The following is a 16226-nucleotide window of genomic DNA, read 5'->3' as shown; positions in this document are numbered from 1 at the left end:
CGGTAGACTACGGACACTGGGGCTGGATTCAAACCCAGTACCTTTAAGGGCTGGTTATGGTCCCACGTTCACGCATCTCAAGGGGGTTACGGACCCTGTACGTCCTTGCGGACCCTCCTTTCGTCCGCCACAAGGGCCAGACGTGCGCCTCCCAAAAATTGTAACCTTCCGTCGAGGCGACGCAGCAGCAAGGTGCTGTGATTGGACCGCTGACTGTCCAAGCCCTAGGCCTTCTACACACTCACCTTGTTCTTTGCCCGGACGTTGACCCCCATCCTGATCAGCTCCTGCATCTTCTCCACCTCGTTCCTCTTGGCCGCGTCATGGAGGGCCTTCTCTGACAGCAGCACTGGACATGACACAACGGCCATGGCATCATCAGCTTCTGCTGACTACGCTGACTCAAAGACCAATTTTACCCCGCAATCCTTTAATGGTCACCTAGTCTCATGAATCGGACTCAAGATTACTATCTGTAGTCCGATTTTTATATTTTAGTAATGTATCTTAATAATGTATCTTAACACGCTAAAATCTGGGGAAATTTCTTTTGTTTTGTTTTTTGGTTTGACCAATCATGTTGCTGGAGGCTAATGGAGGTTATTGGCTGTCAGGGAACACAAGGCCAGCAGTACTAAACTGTACAAAAGTTACTGTTAATTTTTCAAATCAACAAGGTGTAGACTGGCCACTGTAGAAATACAGATATTAAAATAATTATAAAATAATTCTAATTATAATAATTAGGCTTAAGAAAAAGTAGTCTATACATCATAATTGACCAAAGATCTTTTCTGTGTGTTTCTATTCTCCATATCTGCTGCACTGCCAATTAACTATGCTCATATCGTAGTTGGTGCTGCACAGATTGCTGTCTGATCTGATGACAAAAAGTATCGACCAAATGGCATCTTTTGAACAAAGTATTTTCAACCGCTAGTCGGCGACAAGACAGCAGAGACCGGCATATTCCTTACAACCAGCTGGTCAACTGATCTACCGCTATTGGAATAATTTATTTTTTTAATTGTAAAACCAATAACAAAAATATGTTTAGGAATAACTTCAACTAAACCACAATCAATCACTGGGCCGAAATCGAGATCAATGGGGTATATAGTCCTAGATGGAGTAGCCTTTATAAATATTTTCCTTTAGAATCAATTAACCAATTAGATTACCTTTGATTCATTTGATGCAGGGAAATTCTTCAATAGAAGGCAACCACATATCGGTTGTATTAAATATTCGATAGGCCCACAAAAATGGTGTGTGTCGTTCGAACCTTATTTCTATGATTTCCCAATATCAAGGGTATCAAAAGATATCACCATCAATAAACCGTTCATTGACCATATCACACATTGACAAATCCTGAATGGGGCAGCACTATCACTGTTCTCTGGCATCTCACCGCATCTCGCATATCCAAATACAGATCAACAGTACATTCTTAAACGACACTTACGCGTATCGTCCTCAGACGCCAGGTCATCCTCCATGCTTCCTAGGCTGTTATAAACCAATAAATCTCCGCATGCTTTAGTATATCATCGGTTGCAGGCTTTTGGTAGCCTGTAGTGCGAGCAGCATAAACAGGCGCTGCTACTCCAGCCCGGGAACATCCGGGTGAGCTGCCAAGAGGAAAGCAGCCCAGCCTTTATCTCTCAGGACAATCTAGGTCAAAACACAACCCTAACCCTCCTACTTCCATCATTAGTGAAAACAATAAGTAGAAGAAGTGTATAGTCTACACATGAATACAGAGGAGGAGATGGGATGAGAAATAATTGCCAACCAAAATATTTAAGATATATTTTTAAAGATGGATAATAATTCATATTTTACGGCATGCCATTATTGTTTATGAGTTGGACTTTATCATGTTTTAAATAAATGCATATATTTGAAAAGTAAGTCTTTAAGATCATATAAGTGATTGAAATAAAAAATAACCTTGGAAATAATGATTCATCCATGAACTGTAGGTGGTTCCTCATTTCCAGTAAAAGGGGAAAGCAGCAAGAAGCTGTTTCTATTTGAGTTCCTAAAACAACACCAACTATAAAAGGCCATTATTTACACACATGCATGTGCAGAAACCCCGCCCCCCCCCACACACACACACACACACACATAGACACACACTCTCTTGTCTGACTCAAAATGATTTCCCTTTGGTTAAGAAAATGAAAGTTTAAATAAATTCATTACACCCACACACACACACACACACACACACACAATCTTGTCTGACTCAAATTATTCCCTTTTGGCTAACAATGAAAGATCGAGAGAGCCGAGTGTCAGTTAATAAAATGTGTACATTTATTTTCATTTATATATTTGCGTTATATTGCATGACAAAGGTGAACTATAAAAGATTGCCAGAACTGACAAAGACAAGAAAGGCCTATTAACACACCTGCAACCTACCGGGTTAGCACTAGACAATATCAACAAGGCCTTTCAGCAACATTGGTTAGAATCTGTTGTGGACAAATCATTAATAACTTAATATGGAATTATTTATTTAAAATGTGGTATGTACAATGTGGTATGGCACTATTTTAACCCATACACGATCAACCTTCCACAAGAAACGATTTTGTAGTCAAATCAATCTATCATTAAGATCCTTAACAAGCCATTCTTGGCATCACCCTTCACATACAACTAGATACCACATGTTTCCCTTTTAAGAACAACATTCTTAACACTTTCTCGATACACTTTTCGATATCAAATTCGAATACACCTGGTAAAGCAATGTACATAGCACAGTGCCCTCTCAGAAAAACTGAAATCAATACGCGCAGAACAAACTAACCAAGACACACACATACACACAATGAAAAGACAGATGTAGATTCACAGTCCATTGACACAAACCAAAATATAAACAACATTATCAAATCCTAGAAGGTCAAAACAGACTTCTGTTAAGGCAGTACTTTCTATAATACTATCTGTGCCCAACTAGTTGATCCAGGAAGTGAGTCAGTTCCTGTGTGAACTCCGTTTTGTAGAAGGGTGCTTCTTACAAAAGTGTTAGCACTGGTACCGGTGTGACGAATGCCACGCCGTCTACTTGTACTCCCCCTTGCTTGGTTTTCTGCAATAATCCTAACTGATCGCCTGAATTTTTTCAACCAATGAGTAAATAATAAGAATTCAGTCAGCCTCAATGTCATCACCATGATTAGAGACCTTATTTTGCCTTTATTGGGCAAGTCATTGAAACAAACTGCCAGGGTGTAATTGTCACAGAAGATGACAAACACAACAGCAAAAGATAAGCACAAGCGAAGCATTAAAATAGACTAAATTAACTCAATTGTACGTGCGTGACTTCTGCCACAAAAACAGCAATTTGTCTTCCTGTTAATTTTCTCTGAAATGAGTGTGGTGTGTGCCTTTAAACAAGGCATTTCCTTTTCGTAGGTGACAGGAAATAAGGCAGTCCCTGGCGTTTTGGCCAGTGGCAGCGAAATATTAGTAATACAATCGCTTTATAACACAAGTGTGTTGATTCCTTACATGTAAACAGGTCAGAATCTACTTTGACCTGATCACTAACTAATTAATTATGTTAGGAAACTATGTTTCAGAGGGGCCAGGCCTGACTCTGTTGATTTCCGATGACATTATCCAAAATTGCCATTTGCAATTTCTAGTGTCTGTAAACCTAGTTTAGTGCTAATTCATCATTTAAAATGATTCCCTCTATCAGGGATGGATTTTTTAAAAGTGCCCCATATATAATGGATCAGTAACTAAGAAACATTCCTAGAAGGGGAAGGAGAAACCATTGCGCTTAAGAAGGCACAAGCCACATGCTGACCAACCAGCTCGGGAATGACATTCAATGACATTACATCGTCTGATTACCGGAATAAATCAAACAGTAGATCAGTACTTTTCTACATAGTGACCATTCACCAGCTGCTCCTGTTGCTTCTGCTCGGACGTTTCGACTCCTCAAAGTTCTTAGCCTCCCTGAGAAAGTGATCCGCCATCCTTAGTTTCTCCATGGCCTTTGCCAGTAAATCTTCTGGCATGTTTTTTCCGAGGCCCTCCCCCTGTGTCTGGCCTGTGCTGCTGAGGAGTTCCTTTGTCTGCTCCAACCCCAGAGCAATTTCCCTCTCAAGGTTTTTGACCTCATTGAGGTCCTCCCCACTGTCCAGGGTCTCCTCTGAAATGTTGGACAGCAGATCTCCAACCGAGGCCGACATGGCTCTTACAATGGGTCTGAGTGGAATAGGGGGTCGAGGGCCGACTTTAGGCTTTACCCGGATTAGGTTTATTTGCACACTTGAGGACACCTGAGAGATCGTGGTTCCCGGAGGAGCTGCATCCCGGATCTGCTCCGGGTTGTTGTAATCCTCACTGTCGTCGTCACTCGCGTAGACAGAGTCTAAACCCACTTGACTTCCCCGTAGTGCAAAAGTGGAGGAGGCCAAAGTGTCCTCGCTTCCAGAGTCCACACTGTCGCCCTCAGAGTGACAAATGCTGCGCTCTGATGTCGCTTGCTGTGCTTCCGGTTCGCTCAGAGTAAGAACCACGGTTGGGATAACACCGTGAGACTCTGTCGTGGATTCGGGAGAGTCTTCTACGTGGGTCGAGCAGACTGAAGGTGCAGCTTCACCGGAGGAGCTGTCTTCCTGCTGAGTGACTATGGGGTTAGCACTCACTGCCGGTTGATCTTCAGGCTGAGGCAGCTTTGCGGGAGAGAGCGTCTTTGGAGTTAACATTTTTAAAGGCTTTTTCTTCAGGGGTGGTATTGGGCTGGGGCTCTTCCTGGTTGTTTCTAATGAAGCTGAGTCCGGGGTAGGTAGAGTTGTGGGGTCAGGTTGCCATTGGACCTGCGCCTTGTTGCTGCTGGAGGCGTTAGCTGGAACACTTGGGGTAGAGTTTGATATTGGCTCAGGTGTTACATCTAATACTTTGGGATGTTCCTCTGCACTTGGACTTGATGACATATCTTCCACCTCTGGCTCTTGGACAGTGGGTAGGGATGAGGATTGATCCATCTCACTCACTTTGACTACGATTTCATCACTTGGGCCATCCCACGTCAATGGCGAGCCCTCCGTCTCTTGGTTCTTACCAGGCTTCTTGTCTTTAGGAGGCATAGTGGGAGGGCTGGTTTCCTGCGCAGGCGACAGATCCCTGGCTGGGTCATCCGTGGAGCTGCTCATGGGTTCGATCGGAGGGGTAACCGCTGGATCTGTCTTTTCTTCAGGCCCGGGCACAGGATCACCTTCAGACAGGTCTTCAATGTCTTCTTCAGCAGTGGAAACGCTGGGCTTCAGCTTTTTAGAGGGGGGCTTAGGCGGCCCTGGAACCTTTAGAGGAATCAGAAACAGAAGAACCCTTCGGTAAGACAAAAAACATAGCCATGATGACATGTGTACATTACTAGCAGACGCTTTTATCCAAAGCAACTTACAATAAGTACATTTGTCAGAAGAAAAATAAACAACATATTGCTGTCGGTACAGTAGGGATGTTCATAGAACCAAGTTCCAAGCACTAACAATTGCTAGGTTAACCCATTTCCCGTACACAACAAAGATAGCTAGGATAAGATGCTACACAAGGCTAAGTGATGTGATACAGACCTTTTCTTGGTCAGCCTCCGTGCAAGGTCCATTCTCAGTTGCTAAAATATCTTTAATATCTTTTGATGGAGGCATGGGAGGTTTAAAGACTTTTTTCGGTTCAACCACAGTCTCTGGCTCTTTCAGTTCGGGGGAACTTGACTGCATTTCCTCAGTGGAATTTCTGTTTTTGGATGGAGGCAAAGGAGGGGTCTCGCACTTTTTAGGAGGGTCCTTGATCTCAATGTTTGCATAATTGTTGCTAGTAGATAACCCAGCATCCTTTTCATCGTGGGTCACCTAGAGAGCAAAGTACGGATGATGCTGCTGTTAGCGATTATGCTATGCCAAACATCATGGAAAACACTGAAACACATTTGGATGATTAGATATACACACTCCGCACAGTGAAAGACTAAAACACCAGACCTCTTTCATGTGGATCCTGGTTGGTGGCCTCCGGCCTCGGTTGCCCTTGGGTCTCGTCCGTGTCACATGATCTAGGTTACTACCTTCATCAACTTTGACCTGAGAAAACAAAAACAAAAAAAACATGTATTTTACTCTGAAAAAATTGATTGATGACCACAGACAAGTAAACGTGAACACATTCAGATCTCAAACGCGCGGTAGGTAACGAGCTGTGGAATGCGAGGAGATAAGACAGAAAGTTACCTCATCAAAGATTTTATTCTTGGCTCGATTAATGCCTTCAGTCAGGGCCTTGATCCAGGAGTCCTTCTCCTCTGGAGTCTGGGCTTGAAACTTGATGTCCTGGATCTGTGGGAGGAACATTCAAGAAGCACATGTTGCTGTTGGGTCAGAGATAGGGCACTGGCCATTGAGAAGTTAGAAATATGTTAGCTGTGCTGCAGGAACTTTATTTATAATCAGATTGACCATCTTGATAATTGGATGAGTGCAGGAGGGAAGAAAATCCCTTCATCATCTTCAATAAGACGACGGTAGAACAGGATGTTAGAAAATCTGGACGGAGCGAATGTTGCGGAACCAACGGTAAACAAGATTCAACCCCAATAAACGTATCACACAGATGGGCTGCTGGCCTGTGTATCCCATTGCAGATCTTTGTCAATGTGGGATAACTTTCAACCAGGCTCAGAGCCAATAGGCCAAGCCAGGGTTACCATGGAAAAAGCCCAGCGACGGCGAAATAGCTGCACATCCAGGTCACTCCATTCACCCTCAACCACATTCATCGACTACAAAATACTCAGAGCGTGGATAGAGCTGCTGCTAAGATTTTGAAAAAGGAAATATGGTCATGATTTCGGATAACTTAATAAGATGATAGGATTTTCTAAATGTATTTGTTATTGGCTTATCTGAATAAAACAGCAAGCCCTGTTACAATCTCATCAGTTCCCCTGATACCATGCACCAACAATATTGGATATTCACACCTACAATCACCTAGTGGTTGGAATTATAGACAGAAACAAATACTGTGTGTGCCAGTGACTAGATACACAACTCCATTACAAGTTACCATAAAAGTAACCAGAGAAATGACCACACAATAACTTTTAAAGTTAATGTGTGTGCAATGTTTGTGTGTGTGTGTGTGTGTGCGTGCGTGCGTGTGTGTGTGCGTGCGTGTGTCTGTATGTAAGTGCATGTATGTGTGTGCGTGTATGTGTGTACTTCCAGTGCTGAATAACAAAGAGCCGCCCCTGTTGGAGACATAGTTGCGTCTAGGAGCAATGACATGCCTTCGTGAATCGCTTGGAGAGTCGCTTGGGTTGGCGGTGTGTGGGCTGTGACTACCATAAGGGGCCGCCTACAGTCCTAGTTTTGCTTATAAATTCTTCCAAAAAAATACCACCTGCTGTCCATAAAATGATCAAATATGAACATCAGCCCAACAAGGCGGTGTTGTGGCTTCTCTGTGGCTCTGAGAGCATGACTAAGGAGCAACGACTGCTCACTTAGAATTCCTTACATCCGATAAAGACTTCTTAGTCCTTCAAAAAGCAATCCGCTGCAACCCATAACCCTGAAGGACCAAAGAGCCAGATAACACATTGTTCTCTTCATTTGTTTTGACTGTACATCAGGCAAGGGAAGACCCACATCATGGGTAGCTAGCTAAACAAACTGAGTTTAGTGTTTTTTTCCTCACACTGGCAGGATCTTCTCATTGCGTGTTAGTGGTTTTCTTATTCTACATTTTGAAAACATTGCCTTTGAATAACAAGTGAGGGTCAATCTGCATGCCTTGATGTTTTCTTTATTAACGCCACATGTTGACGTTTTGTTTTGAGTCCAGAATAAAGCACAGCACCCTCCCTCCACTGGTCACTGCACGCAGCGCAGAGGAAACTGTGACCCAAGGGAAGTTTTGAGGGGCTGTATGTGTGCAGCAAAATAAATATGCATGCATGCCCACACAGATCTACATACACACACACACACACACACACACACACACACGCACACATACACAGACACAAACTCCCATACACACTCAGATCTACACACACACACAAACACACACACACAGACACACACACACACACACACACACACACACACACTCACACACATACACAGACACAAACTCCCATACACACTCAGATCTAAACACACGCACACAGACATACACACGCACACACACACACACACACACACACTCACACACATACACAGACACAAACTCCCATACACACTCAGATCTAAACACACGCACACAGACACACACACGCACACACACACACACACACACACACACACACACACTCACACACACACACACACACACACACACACACAGTATTAGTGGGTTCAGCTGCACTCTGCATGCACGCCTTCCTCCCTCATGTGACATCTGCTCATAGGGTGCAGGCAGGGGCTGCGTTCCCTCATCTGTTTGTAATACTACACTGAATAGCACACATTTCTGCCCTGCCCTGTTCATCTTTACTTCCTTTTCCATATACACATATTTTGCATCATTTTGCATATTACTTTTTGTCTTCGGAGATAGGCTACTTCCTTCCTTCCTACTTTTAAAGTGGAGTTGCCAAACTCCCCTCCACCTCCTCTCGCTACATCCAGAGGCTCTAGTTGTTAATAGTTAGTCGTTAACCTAACTAACCTAGAACACGTGTAGGTATCAAATAAGACATGTGAGATTGATAAAGTGGATATGATGTTGTTGACACATTACTGATGTATAGATTACACATCATCCTCTGTGCTAAAGCATGGGACAGAAAGCTCTGTGACATGTGCACAAACACTGCACTATGACCTATATGTATCTATCGACGTGTGGTTTGTGGCTTGTTGGCGTTGCTTTCGTCGCAGCCTCACTTGCCAATTGCTTGCTACTAAATTATTAAAAGCAAAAAACGTTTAATCTATTACCGCTGAGAAAGGTGAAAATAATGCCGCTTCCACTAGTTTGACAGACAAAGTGGTGTGCTTAGATGGACAACAGCTACAAGAGATTATCTATGATGATATAAGGGTTCTGAAATGCTACCTATGATACCTGTTGAAAAGCGAGACACATCTGTTTGGATTGGGTGGATGATCTTTATGCTCACCTTGTTGGCACATTTGGGTTCTCGTAATAATATGAATCTGTTCTTCTTCTTGAAGAAGCTCTTCAACTCGAGGCATTTATCAAAGTTTTCAAGGTCTAATCTCTGCAGGCAAGTTTTTAAGTCCTGTAATGCAAACAATGTAGTAAATGTTATTCAGCTGGCAATAAATTAGATTTGCTTCAAATTGATATTTTTGAGAAAGACTTCCTGCCACTAGTCTGGTAGAAACTGCTTTGTAGGAAAAGCACAGAGTACAGAGAGTATATAGGGTTAGAATATTCCCTGACTCAGACTGTTTCACTTCCTTATTTGTAACATATTATCATTAATAAGTTAAAATAGCAGTCACATTTTACACAATTGTGATGACTCATATTCTCAAAATCTATAAATAAGCAGTTAACGCTGACAGTAAATACAACGATCTCCTAAAAGGCATCTTGAGCCATCCCAGTGGGGCTTAACGGCCTCATCTAGCCTCCGGGCTAACCAACAGCCCTGCTCCGTAGCCTACCTCGTTTTCATACACCACCACTTCGAACTTCTCCACGTGGACGTAGCGGTCCTTGTACATAGCCAGAACCCTGCCAGAGGCCTTCTTCACCCAGCCGGCCTTGCTGAGGAACCTGGCCTCTTTAGGCCCGGCCGGGTCTCCCTTCACACCCTGCATGGACACAAACCGGGCACAGCGCATTAATACTCGCATGCAGAGGAAAACGTCATTACCCAGAGTTCCACTGTTCCGGGTGTCGAGTTCATGAAGCACTCAGATTCATTAGCCAGTACAATGGTTTAGTGCAACATCATAGGTTAGTCTTCTTGAGGTGAGTTGAGGAGGAAATTGTTATCAAACATTAATGAAAAATCTGTAAAATCTGAAAATGTGTGGCTACATCTGGGGGGTGTTCGATTTTAAGACCACATACAACATTAATACATTAGAATGAGGAATTGTGGCAATAGTTTAACTGTTGAACTGAAACTCCCTTCAAGAAACAGGACCCTTGTTCTCTTACCTTTACAGAAGTGTGTAAAGCAGGACACAAACCACTTCCTTCAACGTGTCTATGTATATATGTTGTATCAGATGACTAGACAAGAAGATGATTGATAACCACCCCATGATCAAATTTACTCAAGATCGGCTTCACTAAATGTGAGTCAAGTTACAAAAAGAATATTGATACCAATCCAAAACCTAATTGCTTTTCCTGAACCTAATTTCCTTATTCTGTCACCTTAATGAATCACTTCAGGTTAGGCAGAATCACCTTCATATTATGTTTTCAATGTTATCAATATGAACTATCTATAACAAGTTTCATAAGACCCGACGTTTCACAATTGGATTTAAGTCAACACATGTCAAACATAACTCAAGCGATAACTTGATTTGGTGAATGATATACAGTGTCATTGTTATCAAGCAACAAATCCAGTGTTGGTTGAAGCATATAATAAATGCACAATTAGCTTTAGAACCTAGGAACGAACACTAACTGTAGAAGCGAGACCAAGCAATACTTCACGGACTGACACTGAAGCACTGAGCCTAGCAGCTGACAGAGAAGGCTCAGCTTGTGTCTGTTTGTATCTGAGGAAATACCACAGGATATCTTTTCAGCTGGTCATCTAAATGTTCCACTTTCACTGTGACATTGTTAACCTCGCGTCCTGGCTGGCTCGGCACACAGGGACCTGCATGCTTAGTACAGATACAGAGGAAAGAGACGAGTACGAAGTGAGAATGACCTGAGTGGTGCTGAGGACTATAAGCCAGCAGCGTAGGAGGACTGTGTAGAACTTCACACAACAACCAAACAACCTTCACAGGTCACAGGGGATACTGCCTGCATTTTCCCTCTCTCCTTCACACTGTGTGTGTGTGTGTGTGTGTGTGTGTGTATGTGTGTGTGTGCGTGTGTTTGTGTGTGTCTCTCTCTCTCTCGCTCTCTCTCTCTCTCTCTCTCTCTCTCGCTCTCTCTCTCTCTCTCTCTCTCTTACTCTCTCAAATAAAAGCATGTTCTTTAGAGGAACCGATGGAGGCTAGTGAAGATGTTTGAACGACTTAGAGCCAAGATGGCCTCGCTGCTCAGAGTACAGGAGTGAACTTCTATAATAACTTGTTGCTGATTGCTTCATACAGGAAATGTGCCTGTTCTGCATTTTCGGCCGACCTAACCACGAGCTAAACACAAGCTATCGCACAAGATACCTTATTAGGCCTCTACTTTGAGCGTAAAATAACATGGCTTTTTTTCTTGTTTGCTGCATTCAACATCTTTAATTGCCATCTAAGGTAATCCAACTTAAAGTGTCCCAAAAAGCATTTTACTTCCCTTGCTTGTTTTGAACAGTGAATCACTACTATCCTGTGATCAAGATGTGAAGCAACATCTCTGCCTTGTGGAGCAACAGGATCAAGCATAGAGGAGCAGGAGGAGGAGGAGGAGGAGGAGGAGAAGGGAGGAGGTAGGGAGGAGGAGAGGAGAAATCCAGCGAGGGACACACCTCAACCTACATGTGTTTCTTATTAGCTTTGGGCTGGACATCTGGATATAATCTGCTTGTTCTTTAGGCCGTGCCGGACAAAAACTCACCTCACGACCTGACCAAACCCACCGCCCGCAACCCATCCATCCTCCCCCCCATCCCAACCACCCCTATTGCAGCATCGAGGCTACTTCCTGTATCTCGCGAAACCGATTGGACGGCAACAGGAAGGAATGGGAAGGGACTGGAAAGAGAAGCAGAACCATACTGCAGAGAACGCAATGGAAAGTTGTGCTGGATCCAAAGGGTGACAGAGTGCTGGGTACTCACGCTCACACAAGCGGCTACACTGTGACAGCGGCTGGCCTCATTGTGTTGTCAATCTAAATCAATCAATAGATCTGACCAAAGACCAAATTCAATTAGTGACAATAGCGTGGGCTTTATAAACCGATAAGGACGTGTTATGCAGAGATAGTGTAAGATAGCATAACACACAATGACATCCGAGAAGATGCGATGATTGGACATGACACCATAGGCGAAGAACTCTTCACTAATCCTGTGTGGAAATTACGTCCTCCATGAAGTAAAATGTGCCTCGGAGGGAGTTTCTACTTCTCCTTTGAGAATCCCTGCATCATCTCCACACCATCAGGGAACAGAGCCCTCTTCCCTCTCCCCAGCGACCCAAACTGAAGGGACAGCCGCCCCACAAAACGCTTTAATTCCTTGGACACACAGAGGGGGCCTCAGACACGACTTGGACCACTCATATTAATGAAAAAACCAAAGGAAGTGGTGCGTCCCGCGGCGAGTGCCGATGCGAGTTGTCAAGAGAGGGTTAATTGTCCCGGGGCCCTGGTGTATAATGTGCCTGTGTGTTTTCCCAGCGCCCGGCGGGTCAGGCATACACGTCACGCATGCACTGTGGGTCAGTCGAGTTGCATTGCAGGGAATGAGTCACCCTATTGAGACAGGGACGGGATGGCAAGAGGTTCTGTGTAAAATATGAGGCTCGAGGGGAAACGAATAGCAGAAGAGCCCATGTCTCACTTCTCTGCTGTGTGTATCGGTGTCATTTTCATACACTTTCCTTCTGGGAGCCGAACATAACAACTGTATTAAGAGAGTTTGGTTTGATTGGGGATAGAATTGACTTGGTTTGATTCGAAGAGAGCACTTTCTTTCCTCATAAGAGAGATGTGAGTGTGCGTGTGTGTTTTTGTCTGTGCAGTGTAGTGTGTGTGTGTGTGTGTGTGTGTGTGTGTGTGTGTGTTTTTGTGTGCGTGCGTGTGTGTGTATTTGTCCTTACAGTATAGTGTTTGTTTGTGTGTGTGTGTGTGTGTATGTGTGTGTGTGTATTTAATGTTGTGTAGTGTGTGTGTAGGTGTAATGTGGTGTAGTGTGTGCGTAACTGTGTGTTTGTGTGTGCGTGCTTGTTTGTGTATTTGTCTGTACAGTATAGTGTTTGTTTGTGTTTGTGTGTGTGTGTGGTGTGTGTGTGTGTGTGTGTTTGTGTGTGTGCATGTGTGTGTGTGTGTGTGTGTGTATCCTTTGATCGTGTGGGTTATTTTGTTTCTGTATCTTAAAACTCACTTCCGCTTTGCATTATTCCACTTCCTGGATGATGATCCGTATACCACTCTCTGGCCAGTTAATCAATCAGTAAAGGTACTAAAGTAGTAATTACAATCATCATCATTGCACACAAGTTTTCCATCATTTCCCCTCGAATAGTTGTGTTAAATCGCACCCTACTTTAATAACGCTGCTTGCTTTTATCATTCACGTAGGTCTATTGTTTGTATAGATTTGCTGAATCGAGGCGAAAATAAAAGTAGAATTTGGATATTGGTTAATTGGTGCCCACTAAACAACCACTTCATGCAGAATAATAGCATCCTTTCAATTAAAGCATCCCTTCCATTAACTTTTGAAACTACACTCGGATTGCAATATTGTTTCCCTCCGATGGGTCATCATTGTATTCAACTTACTTTGCCTGACAATTAAATTGCATAACAGGTCACAGGGCGGACGGGCAAAGTAGGGCGTAACGTGCCGAGCATGCAACAGCGAAGGATAGCATTCTGAAAGAAATGACTACTCACATCTTCCATGCTTGGTGATCAAAATCCGCTACTCGTCCTAGAAAGGGAGACACTCGAAGTTACTCTTCAATGTTGCTGAACCAAACACGATCTCACTCGGCAATGAATGACACATATCCAACACTGGCATATTATGAGGAACTGAGTTGGCTGTATGCGTGTGTGTGTGTGTGTGTGTATGTGTGTGTGTGTGTGTGTGTGTGTGTGTGTGTGTGTGTGTGCGCACGTGCGTGTGCGTGCGTGTGTAGGTTTTAAAAATATCACTATCTCTCTCTCTCTCTCTCTCTCTCTCTCTCTCTCTCTCTCTCTCTCTCTCTCTCTCTCTCTCTCTCTCCTCTTTCGCCACGGCGAGACAAAAAAGTCCGCAGAAACTAACTTTATTTCCGGGTAAGCTTGTGTCTGGGCTTGGATGAGTCGAGTTGCGTCTCAAGCGGTCCACCGTCCGATCCGCGCCATCATGTGCATGCAGATTTTAAACTTTACGCATCGATTCCAGCGCCCTTTCGGTGTGTTCCTGACCCACCTAGCACTTTAGGTGTGGGTTGTTGTGTTGCAGGACGAGATCACATGGAACAGCCTCGGCGAACACAAGACTCATCCGTCTCATCAATGCCGTCATCAGCATCATCACCACCGCCACAAGTTGTTTGACGCTCAGATCCCGCAAACAACTCATGCACAAACCACGACCTAAACGCCTTAATGCAGGCGTTATCATAGTTGTGCTGGAATTATATTAGGTCTACTAATATCTTCGGTTAATCGTATTATTTGGCGTAGTAAATGCAAACTTATTTTTGGACTATGGTGGGGATTTTGGGCTGTTAAAAAACATGTGGTCTCCAACCAAAAGTAACAACAAACAATGTCACAACAGAAAGCCTCAGGGACAGCGCCATCTGTCAACACCTAACGTAATTGCAATTAAATTGCTATTTGATGTGCTCATGTGATAACCTAATCTGGCTGACCTCATGGCCATCTATATTTCTAACTACTCAATGCCATAATTGCCCTAGTGTGGAAATACTAGTGGGAATGGGATACTGTCAAGGCTAGTTTGTGTGTGCCCGTGTGTGCCTGTTTGTGTGTATCTGTGGTTGTGTGTGTGTGTGTGTGTGTGTGTGTGTGTGTGTGTGTGTGTGTGTGTGTGTGTGTGTGTGTGTGTGTAGACTCGTGATGGGGGTGGGGGAGTGAGGGAGCTGCCATTCACACACTCTCAAAGGACGGTGGCACAATGAGAAAGGGGCACCTACTCGACACACACCCACACACCCACACACACACACACACACACACACACACACACACCAAGAGAGGGGGCCCGATTCGGGGAGTGTGTTTGCATCTCAACACCCCCTCCAACTAGGCTGCTGGCCGAGTCAATATTAGTTCAGGCTGAATTATGTTTCTCTCTCTCTCTCTCTCTCTCTCTCTCTCTCTCTCTCTCTCTCTCTCGCTCACACACACACACACACACACACACAGACACACACACACACACACACACACACACACCTATCTTCAGTATAGTGTAACAGTGTGAACCTCTTAACATAATTTTATCTGTAACAATAAACCAATCTATAAACAAGATTGTTCTTTGTCTATGGTTTATTGTATTGTGCGTGTATGTAAAGACAGTTATATCACCCACGGATCATTCGATGACTTCCACCTTAATGGGCAGCCACCCTTGTGCTGCTCAAACACTATTCTCAATTGGGTTGAACCATTAGAAGTGTGAAGTGGAACAAACAAGTAAGGTTTTTAGGTCGGTGTTTACTCAAAGTATTGTGCAGCCGGTCTGTTACAGACTATTGGAGGACAAGCGATTTACATAAATATGAACGATGCAGACAATGCAGTGTGAGCAGTTAAACGTGTGTGTAGGCCTAACAGAATGGAGGCATATTGCACCGCGGTTTGTGAACACTAGATGGCAGTACTGTCCTATGAAATAAATGAACGCGCTCAAACTTAAAACGTTTCCCCCACCAGAGTAGATGTCGAAATTGAGGGTCAAAGTATTAAAATAAAGAGCAGTTTTACCACTAAAAGTGTATATATATCCTCTCTAATGCAGACATCTCAAAGGTTAGTCTTAACTGACCTCTCTTGGGGGTCATTTGTTCACAAGCCCTTGTTGGGTGAGGTGCACATCCTGCGATGGCTGCATATATAATCCATTAATGTCCAGCGTGCACCACTCTAAATAGGATGTATTTGGGACCCGGAGAGACCTAACAAGTCAAGGTGTTTGATTATTTAGTGCGCTGACGCTTTATCAGTGACTTGGAGGTGCGGACGTGAGCCTCCTTGTGCAGCTGCTGCTCTGTGCAGAAAGATGGCTCGCTATTGGCTGCTGTCTACGTTTATACCTCGGAGCACTTCCGCGGCAGGGGAAATATCTTTCAATTTTAGTGCAATAAATCGCCTTCAGC

At 43.8% G+C, this 16226-nt stretch overlaps 2 protein-coding genes across 4 annotated transcripts in view; both read right to left on the bottom strand.

Annotated features, from left to right (window-relative positions):
• The window catches only part of ankdd1a (ankyrin repeat and death domain containing 1A), a 9132-nt gene extending 7526 nt beyond the window's left edge, over nt 1–1606 (bottom strand). For both annotated transcript variants that reach the window (XM_079736258.1, XM_079736259.1), the window contains exons 1-2: nt 1469–1606; nt 246–349 (exon numbers count right to left, since the gene is read on the bottom strand). In XM_079736258.1, coding sequence (XP_079592384.1) covers nt 246–349; nt 1469–1502 — 138 coding nt within the window. In that variant the 5' untranslated portion in view covers nt 1503–1606. The remainder of the gene's footprint in view (nt 1–245; nt 350–1468) is intronic.
• A 710-nt stretch (nt 1607–2316) lies between these two features.
• On the bottom strand, nt 2317–14287 carry plekho2 (pleckstrin homology domain containing, family O member 2). Of its 2 annotated transcripts, XM_079737182.1 has the most exons (8): nt 14159–14287; nt 13783–13819; nt 9690–9839; nt 9176–9298; nt 6279–6383; nt 6033–6131; nt 5625–5903; nt 2317–5348 (listed from the first exon to the last, which is right to left on the bottom strand). In XM_079737182.1, the coding sequence occupies exons 2-8, from the start codon at nt 13789–13791 to the stop codon at nt 3939–3941; spliced, it is 2175 nt and encodes a 724-aa protein (XP_079593308.1). In that variant the 5' UTR covers nt 13792–13819; nt 14159–14287; the 3' UTR covers nt 2317–3938. The 2 variants fall into 2 exon arrangements, with proteins under 2 accessions (XP_079593308.1, XP_079593307.1); XM_079737181.1 differs by lacking the exon at nt 14159–14287 and having other exon boundaries at nt 13783–13927.
• Between the last annotated feature and the right edge of the window lie 1939 nt (nt 14288–16226).

This window comes from Pollachius pollachius (assembly GCF_949987615.1).
Source record: "Pollachius pollachius genome assembly, chromosome: 5".
Taxonomy (NCBI): Eukaryota; Metazoa; Chordata; class Actinopteri; order Gadiformes; family Gadidae; genus Pollachius; species Pollachius pollachius.
Note: the sequence above shows the minus strand (reverse complement) of the source record. Positions and strands in the feature narration are given on the sequence as shown.